This window comes from Ascaphus truei, chromosome 9, assembly GCF_040206685.1.
Source record: "Ascaphus truei isolate aAscTru1 chromosome 9, aAscTru1.hap1, whole genome shotgun sequence".
Taxonomy (NCBI): domain Eukaryota; kingdom Metazoa; phylum Chordata; class Amphibia; order Anura; family Ascaphidae; genus Ascaphus; species Ascaphus truei.
In genome coordinates, this window is record NC_134491.1 from 37,758,469 (window position 1) to 37,780,813 (window position 22,345).

Here is a 22,345-nt window from a genome sequence, read left to right on the forward strand (position 1 = left end):
TAAATGGTCCAAAGGGTTAGCCTGTATAAAAACAGGATGTGTAGAGTTGGTCACTAATTAATTTCTGATGAGCAGAGGAAAGAAAGCTGCACACTGGGTGAGTACTGGATAAACGCCTGATAGGTTGTGAGTGTAAGGATAAGCTCACAGCTAGGCTGTCATTCTACAGAAGTGCTAAGTGGAGATGGGTCCCAGAACCTTGCGTGATACACACTAACCTAAGATAAATGGTTAAAAATAAGAATGCATTATAAACGAGGATACTAGTGTGGCGATCAGAGGTCTTTTAGGCAAAGAGGGATATTGCAACAAATGTGCAAAAGTGTGAGACGGGATGCCGAAGCATCAAGGTAACTGTCCACGACGTTTGCCGCTGATCACTGACATCAGTTATATATATGTTATTATGCTTAGTGCACCTTACCTTACCTCAACTACCTTAGGCACTAAACTAGTTGTATTTAGAGTATCGTCCATCCACACTGCTGGATCTATTAAAGTTTGGGGGTGTAGATGTTAGGGGTTTTAAGATAGAGAAAGTGGGGGGTACAGTGGCCTGTACTCCAAAGAAAATTCATTGAAATGCACACTACCTAAATTTAAAATGTAACCTTTAATATCAAGTACTTAAAACATATATTACCAAAGTGAAAATGTGATATCGTTTAAAAATAAATTAAATTAAGTAACTCGTGCAGACAGGCAGTCTCTAATGTTTAAATGCTCCAGTATATTATTAAAACTGGAGAATAGGAGGCTGCTAGGGTGCACACAGCCGGAGTGAGCAAACAAGCCCACCACTTCACTGGTTAGCCTAATAAATAGTGAATATCGTAGGGGCTATTGATATCATTGATTATAACTTGATACTGGCAGTATGGCCTCCTAATCAGGTCTTGACCTACTCCAGGAATACTTGCCTAGCCACTACCCTAATTTTTTATATATCGGCTAATCTAGTGAACGGCTGACAAGTACTTTGTCCCTGAGGAAGCTCCGTAGTAGGAGGGAAACGAGCGTTGGACGCATGTTGATGATGTCAGCCCCCTTCATGGGGCTATTTTAATACAGTACTTGTCAGCCGTTCACTAGATTAGCCGATATATAAAAAATTAGGGTAGTGGCTAGGCAAGTATTCCTGGAGTAGGTCAAGACCTGATTAGGAGGCCATACTGCCAGTATCAAGTTATAATCAATGATATCAATAGCCCCTACGATATTCACTATTTATTAGGCTAACCAGTGAAGTGGTGGGCTTGTTTGCTCACTCCGGCTGTGTGCACCCTAGCAGCCTCCTATTCTCCAGTTTTAATAATATACTGGAGCATTTAAACATTAGAGACTGCCTGTCTTCACGAGTTACTTAATTTAATTTATTTTTAAATGTTATCACATTTTCACTTTGGTAATATATGTTTTAAGTACTTGATATTAAAGGTTACATTTTAAATTTAGGTAGTGTGCATTTCAGTGAATTTTCTTTGGAGTACAGGCCACTGTACCCCCCACTTTCTCTGATTCACTTCAGTTCACAGTTGCACCTACTTTTCATTATCAATTGAATTTATTATTATTAACATTTTCTACACAATTAGTATGGTTTAGTTGATCACTCCCTTATCCCCTCCTTTTGTTCATTAGGTTTTTAGATAGCATGGAATTTGGTCCAGCCACACAGCTGGTACCTATAAGGTTGGTGGCTGGATGTTAGGAGTATGTCAGATATGTTTCCTTAAGTAGCTGTGTCTTTAGAGAGTATTTGAATGTCTGTAAGCTGGGAGTGAAAGCCCTACCAACTTTAATGGTTGGTGACATTATTGAAAATGTGTTTGCTTACGAATATAACTTTGCACTTACGTTCTGCTGAAAGCAGGATCCATCATTTTCCGTTGTTTGTGCCAATGATCATAGTCTGTATCAGTCACTAAACCCTTTCCCATGAACCTGGAGTAAGCAATGAGTGCATAAAAATTACTGTGTTACATATTTACATAAGTGAATCTGTAAAATTCTAGTAAAATGTTATGATATAACATCTTAAAGAAAATGCGTTATTGTCCATCTAAATTGAGTCAATAAAGTTACATAATTTATTTATTTATAAAATATTTTACCAGGAAGTACTGTAATACATTGAGAGTTACCTCTCGTTTTCAAGTATGTCCTGGGCACAGAGTTAAGAACATAATGCCATTAATGGGACACTGGAATGAAAATAAATTAAGTTATGAGTATCTTTGCTCGTGTTTATTGTTTTTTCCGAAAGTTTTGTTTCCCAAATTTTTCCATAAATCTTGGCAAACCTTAAATCAACAGAAAGAAATCTATTAATTCTATAAAAGAAAAAAAAAGCATAAAATAGAAAGTCAACCAGTGGAAGCCTAAAAAGGTTTGGCAAGAGAAATATTCAAAAGAAAATGTGTTTTTTAAAGCAGAAATCATACCCATTCTCGCAAAATGTTTACAGCTTAGGGACCAAGGGGATCTCTGGTGCTGAACTGAGCTATTTTTAGCTCCTGGGAGCAACTTGTTTAATAGACACTTACAGATTTAGTTGCCAGTTCCTGGAGTTTCAAAGATGTCTAACATAGAAATCTGCAATGTCATACACCAGATGACATTGCAGCTTCCTATTGGCCTGCGGGGAACTTGGAGGCCATTTTGATTTTCTGAATCAGAGCTGAAACACGGGTAATTCAAATGGGATCTTGGGAACCGGGAGTTCCCAAAGCAAACACAAAGAGTACAGAAGTGCTGTTCAGCTTCAAAGGACCCCCTGGTTCAAATTCTGTAAAAAAAAAACAGTATGGAAAAATAAAAGGAGTAGGGAGGATTGCTGCTTAAAGTATTATATACTACAGCTACTGTATATAACTAAATAATGCCCAATGTCGATAAATCACCCACACATTATGGTCCTTTTTTAATATGCTGGAGAAGAGGTGAGCTCCACTCAAATGAATGGGACTAAAGTTTTAAGCAGCAAAGGGAAGCAGCATTTCAATAAATAGAATAAGGCATTATTTAGTGGTTCTCATGAATGTTGACTAATTTATTAGGGACCGCTGGAGTTAACAAGCAAAACTACTCACTTCCAGTACTGTACTTACCTTACTCCAAATAAACTAAAGATTCTATCATAAAATACATCCTTTGGGTATTTGGCCGACATTAGGAATTCCTGAAACATAAAATTGGTTCAAATGACAAGTCATTTTTTTCTATATAGTCAGTCAAAGGGAAAAGCTCTAACCCAGTTCTGGCTAACAGAGAGCTCCTATCAAATAATGTATTTGAAAAGAAAACTATAAATAGAGCTCAATCTTATGCTAAAATTCCAATATGAAAATTGTCTTTATTAAAGCATCATAAAATTTACACATCTAAGGGCAGCAAACACCCTAAACCAACTCCTTAGCTCCCAATTTTCATCCCTGCGACCCAAAATAGGGATTAATTCTTTAAACTCCAAAGTAGCTGTTCAGGTAGTTTTAAGCCCAAATACCTATTGCAGTCAATGAGGAAACGGCTGTTTTGGAGTAATAGAATTTACCCAATGCTTCTACTTAGAATACACAAACAATTCTCCACTGGGAACAAACCCCCCATAGAATGACCTCTATCTATTCTAAACAGCAATGTAGAAACCAGTGCAGTGATAATTATGGAGAATTAGAATTCACTGGGGCAAGATCAACAAGACTGACAGATAAGAGTGGGATATTTTACCCAATTATTTTTTTTAAGATGTGGTTTGAAGTTTAGGAGTTTCTTCTTTTTTTAATTAAAATCTTCCTTACATATCTGCCGCAAAGTGGTTTAATAAAAGTACACTTCGTTAGACCATATTGAACTAACAGGAGTGTAATTTTAAAAAGCGAAAATAGGGGCGATTCATTATTTTTTTTTTAAATTATCAGACAGTGATAAGAATAAACATTTTGTATTATAACTCAGTTACATCACTGGGTTGTAGTTAGTAGTTTTAGTAATAGGGTTACAGAAGTATCCTACCTTTACGCCTTCGGGGCTAACAACAAGTACGAATACACTGCTGAAACCATTAATACGTATTACAGGGCCGTACTTCAACACCCTAAAAAACAAAGAATGAGACTATTGCAAGACTACATATTATTTTACGCAACTGTGAACCCTAATTTTGGTGACTTTATATTTTTCTCCTTTTCTGGGAGTTAATTTTTGGGGGTATATAGTTATTCACTTTGTCATTTTTTAGCCCAATTGTAGGTATGTTACTGCCAATATAGATATTATTGTTGTAGATAATACTTTAAACACATTATATAATATTATTCACACCATATAATTAGATTAATATACAGTAATACCTTTCACAATTGGTTGAGGTTTTTATCGCTATTTCCATCCTTAACACTTTCTGAAGCTCAATATCCAAGTTTGTTTTTTCTTTAATTGTGATCTTGCTGTTATCATGCTTTGTAAAATGCAATGATATAAATGAAAGTTCATAACAATTAGCTACGTTGTACTGTATGCAGATTCCACATATTTTCAATGTTAAGGAAGCAATCCGTCCTAAAATGTTCACATTAAGTTTACTGGACAGATATGTTCTTCTGGTAAATACAGCAGATGATATGTGAGTAATCTGCAGGTCCCAGGAGATTAGACCATCACAATTTAAATATTAAAAAAGGAGCATCACCCGACCGGTCTCTCTGGCAGTGAAAGGGTTAAAGACGAAAGGTATCTTATTTGATTTCCATATGCACGATTAATAATTTCTACACATTTTCCTACTCATATATTTTAGTTTATACACAAATAGATCTCTCACTTACCAGTCCAAAAACTGATCATAGATAACTTCATTGTTATTTGTTAACCTCATGATTGTGGGGAAATGACCAAGAAAGAAGCTGTAACAAGAAAATTGCATCCTTATCATGCAGAACAATAATACATTTAGTGGTTTCGTAAGTGACCCATCACTATTCAATGATTTTATATATATATATATATATATATATATATATTATTCATATAGTGCAGAATAAATTAGTTCTTCAGTATTAGGTGATAGCTTTTTTATTTGGACTAACAATTTATGTCATAGGACAAGCTTTCGAGAGTTTTTCTCTCTTCATTTATTCTGCACTATCGCAACTGGACTAACACTAAGCGGATCACATTAGAAATAATGTACAATTGTGTGCATTGTACAATAAAGAATTTAAGATACCAATAATCATGTTGTAAAGTATTCATAAATGCAAAAATTGGGAGCCACCCTTGCATCGCGTTATAAGCGGATTTGCATTGTAAAAGATCGCGTTATAACGGGGTTGAGCTGTATATATATATATATATATATGTATTTATTTATTCTTCATCATTAGGCGATACCTTTTTTTATTTGGACTAACAATTACAACCCCCCTGAAGAACCCCCCCCCCCCCTGAAATCGAAACAGTGGTTCTGTATGTGTCTTTTCAAATAGACTTTTTTGGATACTTACCTGAGAGTGCTGCCTCTTTATTTGCTGTTCTGCTGAACGGTAAAGTATACTATATCTATAAATATATATATATAATATATATCGTAAAGGTACTGATACCTCTACATGTATATATATATATATATATATATATATATATATATATATATATATATTATATATATATTATATACAGGGCTCCACAAATGCACTCGCCCCGTCGCCTGGGGCAAGTGCATTTTGCACGCTGTCGAGTGCTTACCGGTGGCGGAGTGGTGCGGCATCTCCAGGCATTCTCCTGCAAGTCCTGTGTCTCCCAGGGTGACACAGGACTTGCAGGAGCGTGCCGGGGGATGCTGCCGATAAGCACTCAACAGCGGGAGGGTTGTGTGAGTGGGAGGGTGGTTACATTTTATTGGGAGGGGGGGGGTGTCTTTTTTTTCAGACAAGCGACATTTTTTACAATTTGTCGAGCCCTGGAATATGATAACTATATAAACATATATTCAGGGACAATACAAGGAGCTTTCAAAAGAACAAATCACTCCAAGGACAAGACTAACGACACGGGATCAACCCTTAAAGTTGGAGGAAAGGAGATTTCACCAGCAATAAAGGAAAGGGTTATTTACAGTAAAAGGCAGTTACAATTTGGAATTAATTACCCATGGATACTGAGGTTAGATACAATAGATATCTTTAAAAAACAAAATGAGACATCTTTTTAGAAAGGAAAGTTATACAGGGATATAGCAAATTAGTAAACATGGGAAGGATATTGATCCAGAGAGTAATTTGATTGCCAATGTTTAGAGTCGGAAAGGAATTTTTTTTCCCCTTATGATATAACACTGGGTTTTTTTTGTTTGCTTCCCCTGGATCAATAAGTAAGTATAGATATAGGATAAAGTATCTGTTGTCTAAATTTAGCATAGGTTGAACTTGATGGACATACGTCTTTTTTCAACCTCCTCTACTATGTAACTATGTTACACATTGGCAGTGCTCAGTCTCTTGCCTTTTGCAGGGTGCTGGGTAAGAGCAGAATGGTGGGTGAATGCTTGAATATAACAAGGGAGGGCACCAAGAACTTTTATAAACAAAAATGTGCTTTATTTGACAGCTCTCTATAATGCTATATGGACACGGACATACTGGTTACTTGACAGAAATCCCGATTTAGCAACCCGCTACTGTGTACTGTATACTTTCTCCAGACCTATGTAACATCCCTATCCCCCTCCTCCCCCCGACATGAGGGATAGTTTGTATATGTAAAAATGAGGGATATAAACAGTCTCTGTAGTTTTGACAAGGTTTGTACCTGCTCAAAAGGGGTGTAGGTGCTGAGCGGTTTACCTTTTTAATCTCAGGGTAGATGGTGGATTCGTGCCAGCTTGTATAAGGGAGTAGTGAACAGAAGAGGGCATGACAATAGAAGATACCTGCTGCACTCCATACACGAAAACAGGAATATACATAACGGTGCTCCTATGCTCAGGGATGGCCTTTTGATAATCCAGTGAATATAATAAACAAAAGCAACACAGGGCACTGCAGATTTTGAAATCTATTTATTGAACCAAAAACTATGCGACGTTTCGACCTATATTGGTCTTTCTCAAGTGGTAAGTGGCAATAGAGCAGGGTGCCAGGAACTTTTAACTTGCCTTTATTTAGAGCAGCAGCTTAGATGTTACAAACAGGACAGGATTTCAGTATTTAGATCCAGTGTCAATCTGTCTCCCATTGCAAATCAGTCAATCCCATTTAACCCTAAGAATAGAACGGAGTCAGTCTACCCCAGGTCCCTACTTAACCCTGAGAATGGAACTGCTCCCTTCAGCAAGGTAGATCTTTCTCCACACTTTTCTAAGGGGCCCCTAACAATGGGATACCGTCTCTATTCTGAAAATATATATATTTTTAAAGGTACTGCTGTTTTACAGGCTAGGAGAGCCTGGAGACCTCCTTGATGTTAGTTGGAGTCTGGGGTGTTCCCTGGGGTCAGGTCTTCCCTGTGGGTCTGGAGGTCTGAATCCAAAATGATGAATCCCCACCTATTATACCCAGGGAGTGGCCAATGCACTGCCCCAGTATCTGGGCAGATTTATTGTTGCAACAGGATCACCTACAGATGCAGCCACCAACATTCGACCACATTTCGAGATTAAAACTGCACTATTCCACAATATCTCGTGAGGTGGACTGAAGCAGACTATAATGGCCCATCGGATTAACACAGCGGGGCCTCTGCTGTGTGAATCCTACCAGGGTCTACCTGTCTATAACAGATGCACAGTGAGAGATAGACTGAATCAGTCAATCTACATGCATGCCTCTAACAGGCGATCGCTGGAGTTTTATTTAATTTTAATATTACAGTATTGTAGCAGGGGGTCTCTGGAGCTGAACCACATTGATTTCAGGTCCAGGGACCCCCTACTTCCCGAGTTACAGGCCCTGTTATGGGGTACCGACACAGTGGTCTACAAATCACAAAAAAATCTACTCACCGAACAAAAAAATCTACTCGCCACCTAGTACCACACGTGTGCTGCTTGGGCCAATAGGAGCTCGACACGACGTTAAATCCACTCGCCCGGGGCGTGCAAATGTATAGGTTTGTCTAAATATATATATATATATATATATATATATATATATATATATATATATACACACATACACACACACACACACACATATATATACACACACACAGTTGTGTGAACAAGAAAGTACACCCTCTTTGAAATCTATGGTTTTACATATCAGGACATAATAACAATCAGATGTTCCTTAGCAGGTCTTATCTGAACACATGATACATAAAGCTTCGCCCCCTGCAGAAGCACTTACCAAAACTCCCTCCTACTGTCTCTGTTCGTTCTCCCTACCTAACAATTAGACTGTAAGCTCCTCGGGGCAGGGACTCCTCTTCCTTTATGTTACTTTTATGTCTGAAGCACTTATTCCCATGACCTGTTATTTATATTATCTGTTAATTATTTGATTACCACATGTATTACTACTGTGAAGCGCTATGTACATTAATGGCGTTATATAAATAAAGACATACAATACAATACAATAAGGTAAATACAACCTCAGATGAACAACAACACATGACATATTACACTGTGTCATGATTTATTTAACAAAAATAAAGCCAAAATGGAGAAGCCATGTGTGAAAAACTAAGTATACCTTATGATTCAATAACTTATAGAACCACCTTTAGCAGCAATAACTTGAAGTAATCATTTTCTGTATGACTATCAGTCTCTCACATCGTTGTGGAAGAAATTTGTCCCACTCTTCTTTACAATGTTGCTTCAGTTCATTGAGGTTTGCTGGCATTTGTTTATGCACAGCTCTCTTAAGGTCCCGCTACAGCAATTCAATCGGGTTGAGGTCTGGACTTTGACTGGGCCATTGCAACACCTTGATTCTTTTCTCTCTCAGCCATTCTGTTGTAGATTTGTTGGTGTGCTTGGGATCATTGTCCTGTTGCATGACCCAATTTCAGCCAAGCTTTAGCTGTCAGACAGATGGCCTCACATTTGACTCTAGAATACTTTTGTATACAGAGGAATTCATGGTCGACTCAATGACTACAAGGGTCCCAGGTCCTGTGGCTGCAAAACAAGCCCAAATCCTCACCCTTCCACCACCATGCTTGACAGTTGGTATGCGGTGTTTGTGCTGATATGCTGTGTTTGGTTTTTGCCAAACGTGGCACTGTGCATTATGGCCAAACATCTCCACTTTGGTCTCGTCTGTCCAAAGGACATTGTTTCAGAAGTCTTGTGGTTTGTTCAGATACAACTTTGCAAACTTAAGCCGTGCTGCTATGTTCTTTTTAGAGAGAAGAGGCTTTCTCCTGGCAACCCTTTCAAACAAACCCTACTTTAACATTTAACATGCTAACTGAGGCCTCTAGAGTCTGAGATGTAACTCTTGTTTTTTTTGCCATTTCCTGAGCATTGCACGGTTTGACCTTGGGGTGAATTTGCTGGGACGTCGACTCCTGGGAAGATTGGCAACTGTCTTGAATGTTTTCCACTTTTGAATAATCTTTCTCACTGTAGAATGATGGACTTTAAATTGTTTGGAAATGGCCTTATAACCCTTCCCAGATCGATGGGCAGCAACAACTGCTTCTCTAAGATCATTGCTGATGTCTTTCCTCCTTGGCATTGTGTTACCACACACCTGAATGCTCCAGACCAGCAAACTGATAAAACTTCGGCTTGTTTTTCTATACTTGTTTTGCAGCCACAGGACCTGGGAACCTTGCAGTCATTGAGTCGACCATGAACTCCTCTGTATACAAAAGTTCTCTAGAGTCAAATATGAGGCCATCTGTCCGACAGCAAAAGCTTGGCCGAAATTGGGTCATGCAACAGGACAATGATCCCAAGCACACCAACAAATCTACAACAGTATGGCTGAGAGAGAAAAGAATCAAGGTGTTGCAATGGCCCAGTCAAAGTCCAGACCTCAACCCGATTATAATTTCAGGAAGAAAAAAAATTCTGAGAAAAAAAAGTGTGTGTGATTGAAGCCACAAAGCAGCTCCGTCACCATAGTTACGGAGATCGCGAGGGGAAGAGGCTGTCTATGCTGGAGGAGAAGAACAGGAGGGGGAGAGGAATCCTACAGGAGTTGGTGAGGGGTAGAGGGGCCCTATATGAGTTGGTGAGGGGGGAGAGGGGCCCTACAGGAGTTGGTGAGGGGGGAGAGGGGCCCTACAAGAATTGGGGAGAGGGGCCCTACAGGAGTTGGTGAGGGGGGATGGACCATACAAGAGTTGGTGAGAGGGGGAGGGTCCCTACAGGAGTTGGTGAGGGGGGAGAGAGGGACCCTACAGGAGTTGGTGAGGGGGGAGAGAGGGGCCCTACAGGAGTTGGTGAGGGGGGAGAGAGGGACCCTACAGGAGTTGGTGAGGGGAGAGAGGGGTCCTACAGGAGTTGGTGAGGGGAAAGAGGGGCCCTACAGGAGTTGGTGAGGGGGAGGGGCCCTACAGGAGTTGGTAAGGGGGGAGAGGGGCCCTACAGGAGTTGGTGAGGAGGCAGAGGGGCCCTGAAAGTGTTGGTGAGGGGAGGGACCCTAAGGGGGTTGGAGAGGGGGGAGAGAGGGGACCTACAGGATTTGGGGAGGGGGAGGGGGCCCTACAGGAGTTGGTGGTATTTGTATATGTATTTGGGGGCTTGTGGGTATTTTTTATATGTATTTGGGGGCTTGGGGGTATTTGTTATATGTATTGGGGAGGGTTGTTTTATTAATATGTATTGTTTTTTTTAATGGATTGGGCTCTTTTTTATATGTATTTGGGTGAGTTTTATATGTATTGTTTATATATATATATAGTATATATCCACACACACTTTTAGTTGTGCTACTTACTCTCACATTTCCACACCCACCCACACCATTTATATCCACTCCCACTCCACACACACCTTTTGTAAAGCACTGTATATACTGTGGGCTCTCCATTCATTTTTATTCACACTGATACACATACACACTCTTTCATCACTTGCTTTCAGGAACCTTTTGACACCTCCAGCCATAAAACACATCCACACCGGGGGAAGGACCAGCACAGATAACATTCCAATAGACACTGTTTATAGTATAGCTTTTGCTTGCTTCATTCATTGTAACATTGCCGGAAGAAGAGATCAGTGTATCTTGAAAGCTCGCACAAATAAAAGCATTTCATTAGCCACAGAACGGTATCATCTATTTATTTTTTGATTATTGAAGCTCGGCTAGAGTAAAAAAAAGTGACAAAAACCCTCCACAGCAAAGCATACAGCAAATGGAAATACAATATATATATTTGCATGTCTAAGGCAAATGAGCATACAGTTGTATTTCCATTTGCTATATATATATATATATATAGCAAATGGAAATACAACTGTATTACAGACAAACATTTTTTCACTTTTATACACACACACACACATATATATATATATGTGTGTGTATATATATATGTGTGTGTGTGTGTGTGTGTGTGTGTGTATATAAAAGTGAAAAAATGTTTGTCTGTCAGTTTGTGCCCCCTGTGATTGGCTGGCGGACAGCCACAGCTCATTGGCCTGCGGGGTGGGCTGACGGCACGTCCACGCCTACACAGGGCGTGACAGTCACACTACCCTTAGCATATCCCGTACCAACTCCTGTTGGGTGAGAATAGGGGAGGGGTTGTGTTTAGGGAAGAGAAGAGGGCTGCAGAGTGAGAGATGGCAAGCTGATGGGAGGAAGGAAGGAAAAAGAGAAAGAGGAAGGGAGAGAGACAGAGAAGTATACACACCCACACTAATACATACACACACACACACACACACACACACACACGCACTAATACTTGCACACACCCCACACACATCCACACTAATACATGCACACACCCCACACACATCCACACTAATACATGCACACACCCCACACACATCCACACTAAGGCTAAGTGGCCGCTGGCGCTGAGCACGCTCATTGTATTGTATTGTATGTCTTTATTTATATAGCGCCATTAATGTACATAGCGCTTCACAGCAGTAATACACGTGGTAATCAAATAAATAACAGATAATATAAATAACAGATCATGGGAATAAGTGCTTCAGACATAAAAGTAACATTAAGGAAGAGGAGTCCCTGCTCTGAGGAGCATACAGTCTAATTGGAGAGCTTACAGTCTAATTGGAGAGCGCTCCAAGCCATGAGTGCCGGGTGTCCCCGATTACGGAAGCGCGCGTGCTGGGGGAGGGTGGGCGGCTTTGCGGGCCAACTGAGCGCACAGGGAAGAATAGGTTTTTTGTTTATGTAAGCGCCATTGCGGCTGAGCGTGTGTGCACGCACACGAGCGCCGCGTGCACCGCGTGAGCAAGGATTTACATATATCTATATATTTAAGTCTCCCCCACAAGCGCCGCCCGCTCAGCCCTAGCGGGGACTTAGCCTAATACATACACACACACACACATCCACACTAATACATACACACCCACACATCCACGCACACACCCACAGTAATACATCCACACACCCCACACACATCCACACTAATACATACACACTAATACATACACATACACACATTCCACACAAATATATACACATACTACACACCTCCACACTAATACATATACACACACAAACCACACATACACACTAAACAAATACATACACACATACCACACACAAATCCAGACAGGCATAGCCAATACAACCCTATGTATGTATGTATGTATATAGATATATCAAAAAAGAAAGAAGCGCCAGTTCCGTACAATGAATAATATAAACTGGAATTTATTAATAACCAGAATAGTCTCAAGGACAATGCAAAATTGGTGTGTTTAAAAAGCAATATTGACAAAAAATAAAATTAAATGGTTAGCAGCAATATGCAAGTGACATATATGAGGAACTTGTGAGCGAGGAGGCAATTGATGGTAAGGAGCAGGTAACCACTGGAGCATATAAGAGTAATTGTAGTCTGTGTATTATGAACAATAAAGTTGTCTTCCAGCGCGTGGTCTTATTGCTCTTTTCATTCCGTATATGTATGTAACGGGTATTCCCCCATACAATCGCATATACTGTGTGTGTGCGGGGAACCTAATGTTACCAGGTGTGGTGCTTAACTGTCAGGCTCATAGGCTCACAGGGAGCTCACGGGGAGCCTGGGGCACGTATAATAGTGATAGGAGTAACCTCGTACTCGGTGCAGCGCCTCCACCTGCGATGGCTCCCCCCCAGAGGGAGAATGATCCTCGCAGGACAATATATATATAGATCACACAACAGCATGTAAAACAACCAATAACTTTACTTGCAAGAATATTCATATGCATACACAGATCAACGGTCCTCCCTAACGGAGACACTCTACTCACGTCACGGCGGACGCCAACACTCCCATATCCCCCCACCGGGTGATCCCACCCGTGTCCAGTAACCCCACACAACTGTCCTCCACCCTCAAGTGAGAAGAATGTGTGTGACTGCGCAGCCACTATGTCTGATAATAATAGTATAGGATCGTTGGTGCACTTGATGAAGGTTACCTGCCGAGCACTCCTGTGCCCGGGACTGCCAAGGAGCTTCACAAAGGATCCGGTGGCTGATGAATACAGGAACTACCATCCGGGGCGATCCCACCCGGATGGCTGCTGCAGCCACAGCGGAGGTCTGAGCCCAAACCTCGGAATGGAAACGCAGCGTCGCTGTGTCCCTAACTGACTCTGGATACTGATAAGGGGCAGGGTCCCTAACCTGGGGCCTGTCCCTACTACACTCAGCTACTATGACTCAGGGCTATCTGGGGCCTAGGGGGGTGCTGGCCTAGTGCAGGGATCACTGACTCCTGCACCCTACCTCCTTCCCCTAGCTGCTCCGGTCACCAACTACCAGCGTGCTCCAAGCCCGCGAAATGTATCCATCCCTGAGCAGGGAGATACTGTAGCCCTATTGGCTCCCTGGGGTCATGTGGCTCTGCCCCTGTGCACCCTGGGGGCTGACTGCTCTCATTGCGCATGCGCGACCTGTCTGTGGGCCTCCCAGTGCTCCTAGCCCCTGCGCATGCGCAACGCACTTTGTAATGGCGGCGCCCTGCACCGCAAGCCACCGGGACCTCAGTAACGCGACCGCGTCCCCAGCAACCGGTCGCATCCGTAGGAGGCGCGCTATGCTGCGCACGCCCCCGCACTTCACCCCGAGCGGCTCCGTGTGTAACCGGAGGGGGGGTTGCGCAGTGACAGGGAAACTGGCTACATCCTCCCCCTGGTAAAAACCCCAACGTCCTCGCTTGGGACACAACTCAACCATGTACAGAATTTATATAATAAAAAGGCATTTCAAAATATAACTTAGCACATTGCATTGACTTATACGAGGTTGCATAATTCTGTGAGCATCAGAATCACAGATTGGATCTTGCTCCGAGACCACTGCTGAGTCTCATAATGGGGTGCGCCAATTTGATCATAGGTTACCCGAGTTGGAGGGTACCTGACTCTTTGGCTACTTCGGAGCTGTTCTTCTGCAAATCCCTCGGGGGAGTAATAAACACAGTCCTGAGGCTCAGCCTCTTACCTTGAGGGGAGAAATGTCTCTGAACAGTCTCTGTTAGGCACAAAGCATGGGCTCTGTGGATCCAAAGGCTGGCCTGTTGGTGCCACCTTAGTAGGCATTGGCCTACGGGGCCCTTTACCCGTAGCTCCTCCGGGAGATGCCCCTTCTGTGGAGTAGCCCCTTTGAGAGGGTCCTTCCATAGGAGTTTCAGAGTGGGTCTCGATATTGACAGTCTCTTGACCCATCTCTGATAAGTCGGACTCACCGTTGAGCAGTGTGGCTAGTATCTCTGCTTCCTCATCTCCCACTTGTGGAATGGGGAGAAGATGATTACGGTGCCATACCTTTACCCGGCCTTCAGTGTCTTTGATGCGATAGACCGGGAGGCCAGGCATCTGAGATTCTATTTCATATACCCCGTCTCTCCATCGATCGGCCAATTTGTGTTTTCCCGGGACTCCCAGATTTCGAAGCAACACAGCGTCCCCAGGACGAAGTTCCTGATATTTGACCTTATAATCGTATTGCCTTTTATTTCCAGCGTTCAGCTTAGCTGTAGACTTCTCAGCCTGTTGATAGGCCTGCTGTAAACTGTCTTTAAGTCTTTGCACGTATTTGAAATGGGTAGCATTGTGTATCCCATCCGTCGAGACTCTAAGGCGTACATCCACTGGCAATCTCGCCTCTCGCCCAAACATGAGGAAGTATGGGGAGAATCCAGTTGACTCGTGTCGGGTACAATTGTACGCATGCACCAGGGCCTCCACGTGTCGACTCCATTCAGTTTTCTGAGCACTCGATATAGTTCCGAGCATGTCCAGTAAGGTTTGATTAAATCGTTCTGGCAGTGCATCTCCTTCGGGGTGATACGGGGTCGTTCGTGATTTGGCGATGTTCAGCATTTTGAGCAGTTCTTGGATCAACGTGCTCTCGAAGTCCCGGCCTTGGTCTGAGTGAAGGCGGTTGGGAAGACCGTAATGCACGAAGTACTTCTCCCATAATATTTTTGCCACTGTGATGGCTTTCTGATCTTTCGTGGGGAAGGCCTGGGCATACCGGGTGTAATGGTCCGTGATGATCAGCACGTTACATATTCCCCGGCTATCGGGCTCAATGCACAGAAAGTCCATACATACAAGGTCCATTGGGCCAGAACTCTTCAGATGGCCCATGGGAGCTGCTCTGGTAGGCAGGGTCTTGCGCTGTATACACCTAGTACAATGGCGACAGTGGCGTTCTACGGCCTCTCGCATCTTGGGCCAGAAAAAGCGGTCTCTGACCAACCCAAAGGTCTTCTCTACACCGAGATGTCCATGCTCATCATGTAGGGACTTCAACACCATGTATTGCAAGTTCTTAGGAAGGACTAGTTGTCACCTATCCGGGTGGTTGTGGTATTGCACCACCCGATAGAGTAAGCAGTTGTCTATTTCGAATTTATCTACTTACCGCATGAGCAAGGCCACCAAGTCATTGGGAGCACGTTTCAGAAGGGCTGGGTTTTTCTTTTCAACGGCTTGCCTAATGATACTAACGACAGGATCTCGTATTTGGTAGTCCACCAGATCTTTCCACCGTAACACTTTGTCATGCGTTATGTTCATCCCTTTTGGATCGCAGTAGGCGGCTGGGACAGCCTGCGACTGGCATCCCAAAGAATCTGCAACCCTTAATTCTGAGAAGGCCACTTGGTCGTTGACGATGGCGGCAGTGCTACACATAGCTCGCACCCCGGGTCCCGGGAGTTCTACCCACTCATCATCTTGAGTAGCACTTAGCCCTGGCCGTCGGGAGAGGGTGTCAGCCCCGACATTCAAGGGTCCTGGCTTATACTTCAGGGAGAAGCGGTAATTGTTCAGAGCTGCCAGCCATCGGTGTCCTGCTGCATCCAATTTGGCCGAGGTATTGATGTACGTGAGGGGATTGTTATCCGTCCTTACCTCAAACGTAACCCCGTAAAGGTAATCGTGGAGCTTCTCTGTGATCGCCCACTTGAGAGCCAGGAACTCTAACTTGTGGACGGGGTATCTCTGTTCACTGGGTGTCAGACTGCGGCTAATGTAGGCTACAGGCCGTAGGCCCTCGGGGTGCTTCTGGTGCAGGACGGTACACAGTCCATTGAGGTTGGCATCCACATGCAGAACGTATGGTTGTTCGGGATCAGCATACGCAAGCACCGGCGCTTCGGTCAGACATTTCTTCAACTTCAGGAAGGCCTGTTCACACTCAGACGTCCATTTATCACCAAACGGTTGGCGAGCCGATACGGCCTTCCTTCTCGTCTCTTCGGGGTATACCTTCAACAGATTGTTCAGGGGTTTAGCTCTACTAGAGTACCCTTCCACGAAGCGACGGTAATACCCACAGAACCCCAGGAAGGATCGTAGTTCTGTGACATTCTCGGGACGCGGCCAGTTCACGACCGCTTCTACTTTGGCTGGGTCGGTGGCGATCCATTGAGCAGACACGATGTGCCCCACATAGGTCACCGAGGTGTGACAAAACCGGCACTTGTCTATTGACAATTTCAACCCTTCCTTCCAAAGACGGTCTATCACTTTGAGCAGCCTTTCTTCATGCTCTTCCAGAGTTCTTCCGAAGACAATGATGTCGTCCAGGTAGACGAGACACTCCCGAGGGTTCATGTATCTTCTCCATCAGTCGTTGGAAGGTAGCAGGGGCCCCACATATACCTTGGGGCATACGTGTAAATTGGTAGAACCCCAGGGGACAGACGAAGGCTGTTTTCTCCTGATCCTTTGCATTCATAAGTACCTGATAGTACCCTGATCGTAGATCGAGCACGCTGAACCATTGGCTTCCGTTCAGAGCATTCAGGATCTCTTCAATGCGAGGAAGGTTGTACTGATCCGGTATCGTACGATTGTTCAGGGTTCGATAGTCGACACACAGTCGTACGGATCCGTTCTTTTTCCTCACCACCACTATGGGTGACGCGTAGGGCCCTACTTAAAATGTTTGTCCTGATTTCTTTTGGCGGCCCTGCACATAACCCTAACCCTGCACATAACCCTAACCCTGCACATAACCCTAACCCTGCACATAACCCTGACCCTAACCCTGCACATAACCCTAACCCTGCACATAACCCTAACCCTAACCATGCACATAACCCTAACCCTGCACATAACCCTGACCCTAACCCTGCACATAACCCTAACCCTGCACATAACCCTAACCCTGCACATAACCCTAACCCTGCACATAACCCTAATCCTAACCCTCACCCTAACCCTGACACATCATACTTATTACTAAACACACTCCACATTTACCCCCCTAAACAGCACACTCACCCTCCTTCTTAATCATAAATTAATCCCCACATCCCCCCCTTCTATTACACCTTCCTCCTCCCCACACAATGTAACCCCCACCCTCCCCTGCACCCACCTCATTCTCCTCCCCATACAATGTAACCACCACCCTCCCCTGCACCCACCTCATTCTCCTCCCCACACAATGTAACCCCACCCTCCCCTGCACCCACCTCATTCTCCTCCCCATACAATGTAACCCCCACTCTCCCCTGCACCCACCTCATTCTCCTCCCCATACAATGTAACCCCCACCCTCCCCTGCACCCACCTCATTCTCCTCCCCATACAATGTAACCACCACTCTCCCCTGCACCCACCTCATTCTCCTCCCCACACAAAGTAACCACCACTCTCCCCTGCACCCACCTCATTCTCCTCCCCATACAATGTAACCCCCACCCTCCCCTGCACCCACCTCATTCTCCTCCCCATACAATGTAACCACCACTCTCCCCTGCACCCACCTCATTCTCCTCCCCACACAAAGTAACCACCACTCTCCCCTGCACCCACCTCATTCTCCTCCCCATACAATGTAACCCCCACTCTCCCCTGCACCCACCTCATTCTCCTCCCCACACAAAGTAACCCCCACCCTCCCCTGCACCCACCTCATTCTCCTCCCCATACAATGTAACCACCACCCTCCCCTGCACCCACCTCATTCTCCTCCCCACACAATGTAACCCCCACCCTCCCCTGCACCCACCTCATTCTCCCCACACAATGTAACCCCCACCCTCCCCTGCACCCACCTCATTCTCCTCCCCACACAAAGTAACCCCCACCCTCCGCTGCACCCACCTCATTCTCCTCCCCACAATGTAACCCCCACTCTCCCCTGCACCACCTCATTCTCCTCCCCACACAAAGTAACCCCCACCCTCCCCTGCACCCACCTCATTCTCCTCCCCACACAATGTAACCCCCACCCTCCCCTGCACCAACCTCATTCTCCTCCCCATACAATGTAACCCCCACTCTCCCCTGCACCCACCTCATTCTCCTCCCCACACAAAGTAACCCCCACCCTCCCCTGCACCCACCTCATTCTCCTCCCCATACAAAGTTCTCACTCCTTCCCTCTGTTAATCTCCCGCAGCCCCAGCACCCTGGCTAAGAATAATATCGATTGGAGAAAAAGAACCCAGTCTTGTAGCACTCGTAAACAATTGTATAGTGATAAATTTAAAATACTTTATTAATAACTGCATTTCTCTCCCTGCACACGCGGGAGGTTTGTTTATTTAAACAGTTCAACTTAAAGATATTGATCTGCCTTTGGGCTTTAAACTTCCCCTGATGTGCATGATTTACTAGGGATCACGCTGTATATCATTACTGCGGGACCCTCCATGTTCCCAGGAGTCTCTGAATTTACTCACCTAACAGACAGGCAGGTCCTCGAGCACATCGGCACTGATATAACCAGGATCAGTGCTGATGTAGGGGACACTGCGATGATCAGCTAGACCGGCTCCCCATGTCATTACTCTGTGCACGCTATTGCTCCAACCTGTAGAGAGGGGGGACGGGGTGTGTTGGGGCTTTGACCCCACTTTAATATTAACCTCCTGTATACCCTACTCCAGCACACTCGTTTGTTGGCAAATGCAGCGATCCATGACCTGCTGAGTAGCTTCTCAAGCTGTTTATGTTCACACATTAACCCTTACAGTTAGCGCAAACATCACACTTACCCAAGCATCACTGTGGAGGTTGCTCTGACATCAGCTTCCACCTCCTGCGCATGATAAGACCCTGGTGTGCTTAGGGGAATTAACCATAAGCGCATAGTGCTTGTGTGTGGCAGCTATGTTTACACTGTGCTATAACAGTAAGGGGTACTGAACCAACAACAGCAGAGCAGCAGACATCACCAACAACCTACCACAACATTGTAGGAGTACCTATCTGGCCTCTAATCACCTCCTAGGTGTTTTGGTGATTTCCTATAGTTGCTCTAGTTTAGCTATACCTTACAACAGTAATCACTGCTTGCCTAATAGCCTGCACCTTAGAAAATAGGCAATACATATCCCTTATAGAGATGTAGCTCATACTATGAAGGTGAATTTGTACACAAAACAGAGCAATCTCTATCTGGGGGGGGGGGGGGATACTTATAGGTCTTACCGAGTGTAGTATATGCCACATTATCATGAGTGTATCCCTCTAGAGCGCAATCTACGCCTAGACGCACTCCAATAGAGACAGTCCTTTCGGTGGGCTTTCTTTGGCTCCTCTCCTACATTTTAGGTCGCTATAATTTATAGCATTTGATCTCTAGTACCTATCAGGGATCACACTATATCTACCCACCTATACCAGGGTGGGTTACCAAAGGATACAGTCACGTGCTGTTCTACGCAGTATTTAATTACGTTTTAACACCCTATTTTTTATTCAGAGTTATTAATAAAGTATTTTAAATTTATCACTATACAATTGTTGTGTACGAGTGCTACAAGACTGGGTTATTTTTCTCCAATCGATATTATCACGTCTCCATCCAGTCAGCACCTCACAGGTTAACAATAGCAGTGCGGGTTTTCTGTACGTGTAGCCCCTGGCTATGGATCACTGACGTACACACAGTGAGCAGTGGGAGCATATGAATGATTTTAAAATATAAATGTTAACAAATACATTTAGGGAAAATATCATGGGTGTAAGCACAAGGTAGGGGAAATCCCTTATACAGGGGGTGGATAAGGTGCTCCGAGGAAGATAGTAAGACCCCCACCTAATTGTGCTAGGGGTTAACTCCTGGCTTTGCCTGACTCGCCTCTTAAGTAGGTAGCGAATTGTGATATTAAGGAATTAACCTTTTTATTTACTGTGCTATGCATTGGTAGCCTCAGGCATCAAAGGGGTTCATGTATTTCCTGCCATGAGCTTTATAATAACCCTCATTACCTATCCCTAAGGTAGACATATGTATTCCCCTCTCTCATTCCATCTCTAGTAGTAATTAACTCCTATTGATCGGTTGCAGTAATTACTGCACAGCTATAGCATTTCATAGTGCACCCAATACATTTTGACAGCAATATTAATGACTTAGGCTATAACATTGCGATATTAACTCCACTTTAACAGGGTTTGATAACTCGTGGGCACGGAATCTTCTTACTCTGCTCAATCAATTCAAATGCAGGTAATCACATCATTGCAATGATGTAGTATTCATAACAAAGGGGCATATTCCTGGTTACAATCGCTGAACTAATTAATCTAGTATAAAAGGACCCAGTTTGCCCATAGTAAAAGGTTTAAAGATCTTAACCCCTTCTGTGCTGGAGAGATTAAACCCACACAATGGCACTCACCTGTCTCTGGGGGGTCCCGGCATGTGGTCATACTTCATGTGGATATATTTGATGTATCCGCAGAAGAGGAGGAAGCCGATCAGAGCCAAGGCCAGGAGCAGCAGAGAAGCCCATGTGACGAGAGTCCACAGACCCATGGTTACCGAGGAGACTATGGGGTCCTGGATTCAGATCTGTGAAGACCTCACAGTCACAAAGCACGTCTGATTTATGGTGTCTCTATGCTCTGGTGACAATTATCAGCATAAGCTGGGGGCACGAGAATGGGCTGGGTCTGGTTTTGAACCCAGAAGGCATTTCACAGTGTAACAGGGAGATGTTTTGCTTAGTCATTTCTGGTCTGGGAGGGGTTAGGCTAATACTGTAGCTGAAAAATGTGCCATTCCTTATTGGAATACAGTGTTAGAAGTTAACACAAAGCTTTCACACACACCCCTACATTCCCTGGGTAACTTCCCCTGCAAGGGCCCCTCAATTACTGAAAATGTTGTTTCTAGTATTTGTCTTTGAAGAGCTGGTTATGCATTCCTGTGCCCTTAACACAAATACTTCAGGCATGAAATATGAATGTTTTATATAATTATCTTTATATAACTCTAATCTTTTACACAGTGCTTTACTGAATTAGCAAACTGATAGAAATACACTACCGACACAATTTATTGCAGCACGGCTAGCACCGCAAGCCGGGGGATGCCCCGGCATGCTAGCCGCACTCCCTCAGCGTGCCGCGCATCACCGATGCGCGGTCACACGTCATCGGGTGCCTGCGCCCCCTGCACGCGCTTCCAGGGCTCCCCGAGGGAGCCCTGGTGTCCCGCGATGTGGGGGACGGCGGCAGGGGGTTCCGGGGGACCCGGCGGACCCGGCAGCGGGAGGGAGAGCGCCCCGATCGGAGGGCGCTCTTCCGCTGCTTCGGCGCGCGCCCGGCACCCTCCGGCGCGCGCCAGGTTACTGCTGCGGCCGAGAACGGGCAAATGCTCGAATAAACTCGGCCGCAGCAGTACAGGGAAAGTATCTAATATATGGATCAGAACACCCCATAAAGGATATAAGTAGAGAATATTATCCCTACCTCAGAAAGTTCACA

The 22,345-nt window shown here is 44.3% G+C and overlaps 1 protein-coding gene across 2 annotated transcripts in view; it reads right to left on the reverse strand.

Moving 5' to 3' along the window:
* CYP46A1 (cytochrome P450 family 46 subfamily A member 1) overlaps nucleotides 1-21,563 on the reverse strand; it is a 94,628-nt gene extending 73,065 nt beyond the window's left edge. The window contains exons 1-5 of one of the 2 annotated variants that reach the window (XM_075614389.1): nucleotides 21,256-21,563; nucleotides 4,827-4,904; nucleotides 4,015-4,096; nucleotides 3,111-3,181; nucleotides 1,858-1,944 (exon numbers count right to left, since the gene is read on the reverse strand). In XM_075614389.1, the coding sequence (XP_075470504.1) occupies nucleotides 1,858-1,944; nucleotides 3,111-3,181; nucleotides 4,015-4,096; nucleotides 4,827-4,904; nucleotides 21,256-21,392 (455 nt within the window). In that variant the 5' untranslated portion in view covers nucleotides 21,393-21,563. The remainder of the gene's footprint in view (nucleotides 1-1,857; nucleotides 1,945-3,110; nucleotides 3,182-4,014; nucleotides 4,097-4,826; nucleotides 4,905-21,255) is intronic. The other variant, XM_075614388.1, reaches the window with a different exon arrangement.
* Between the last annotated feature and the right edge of the window lie 782 nt (nucleotides 21,564-22,345).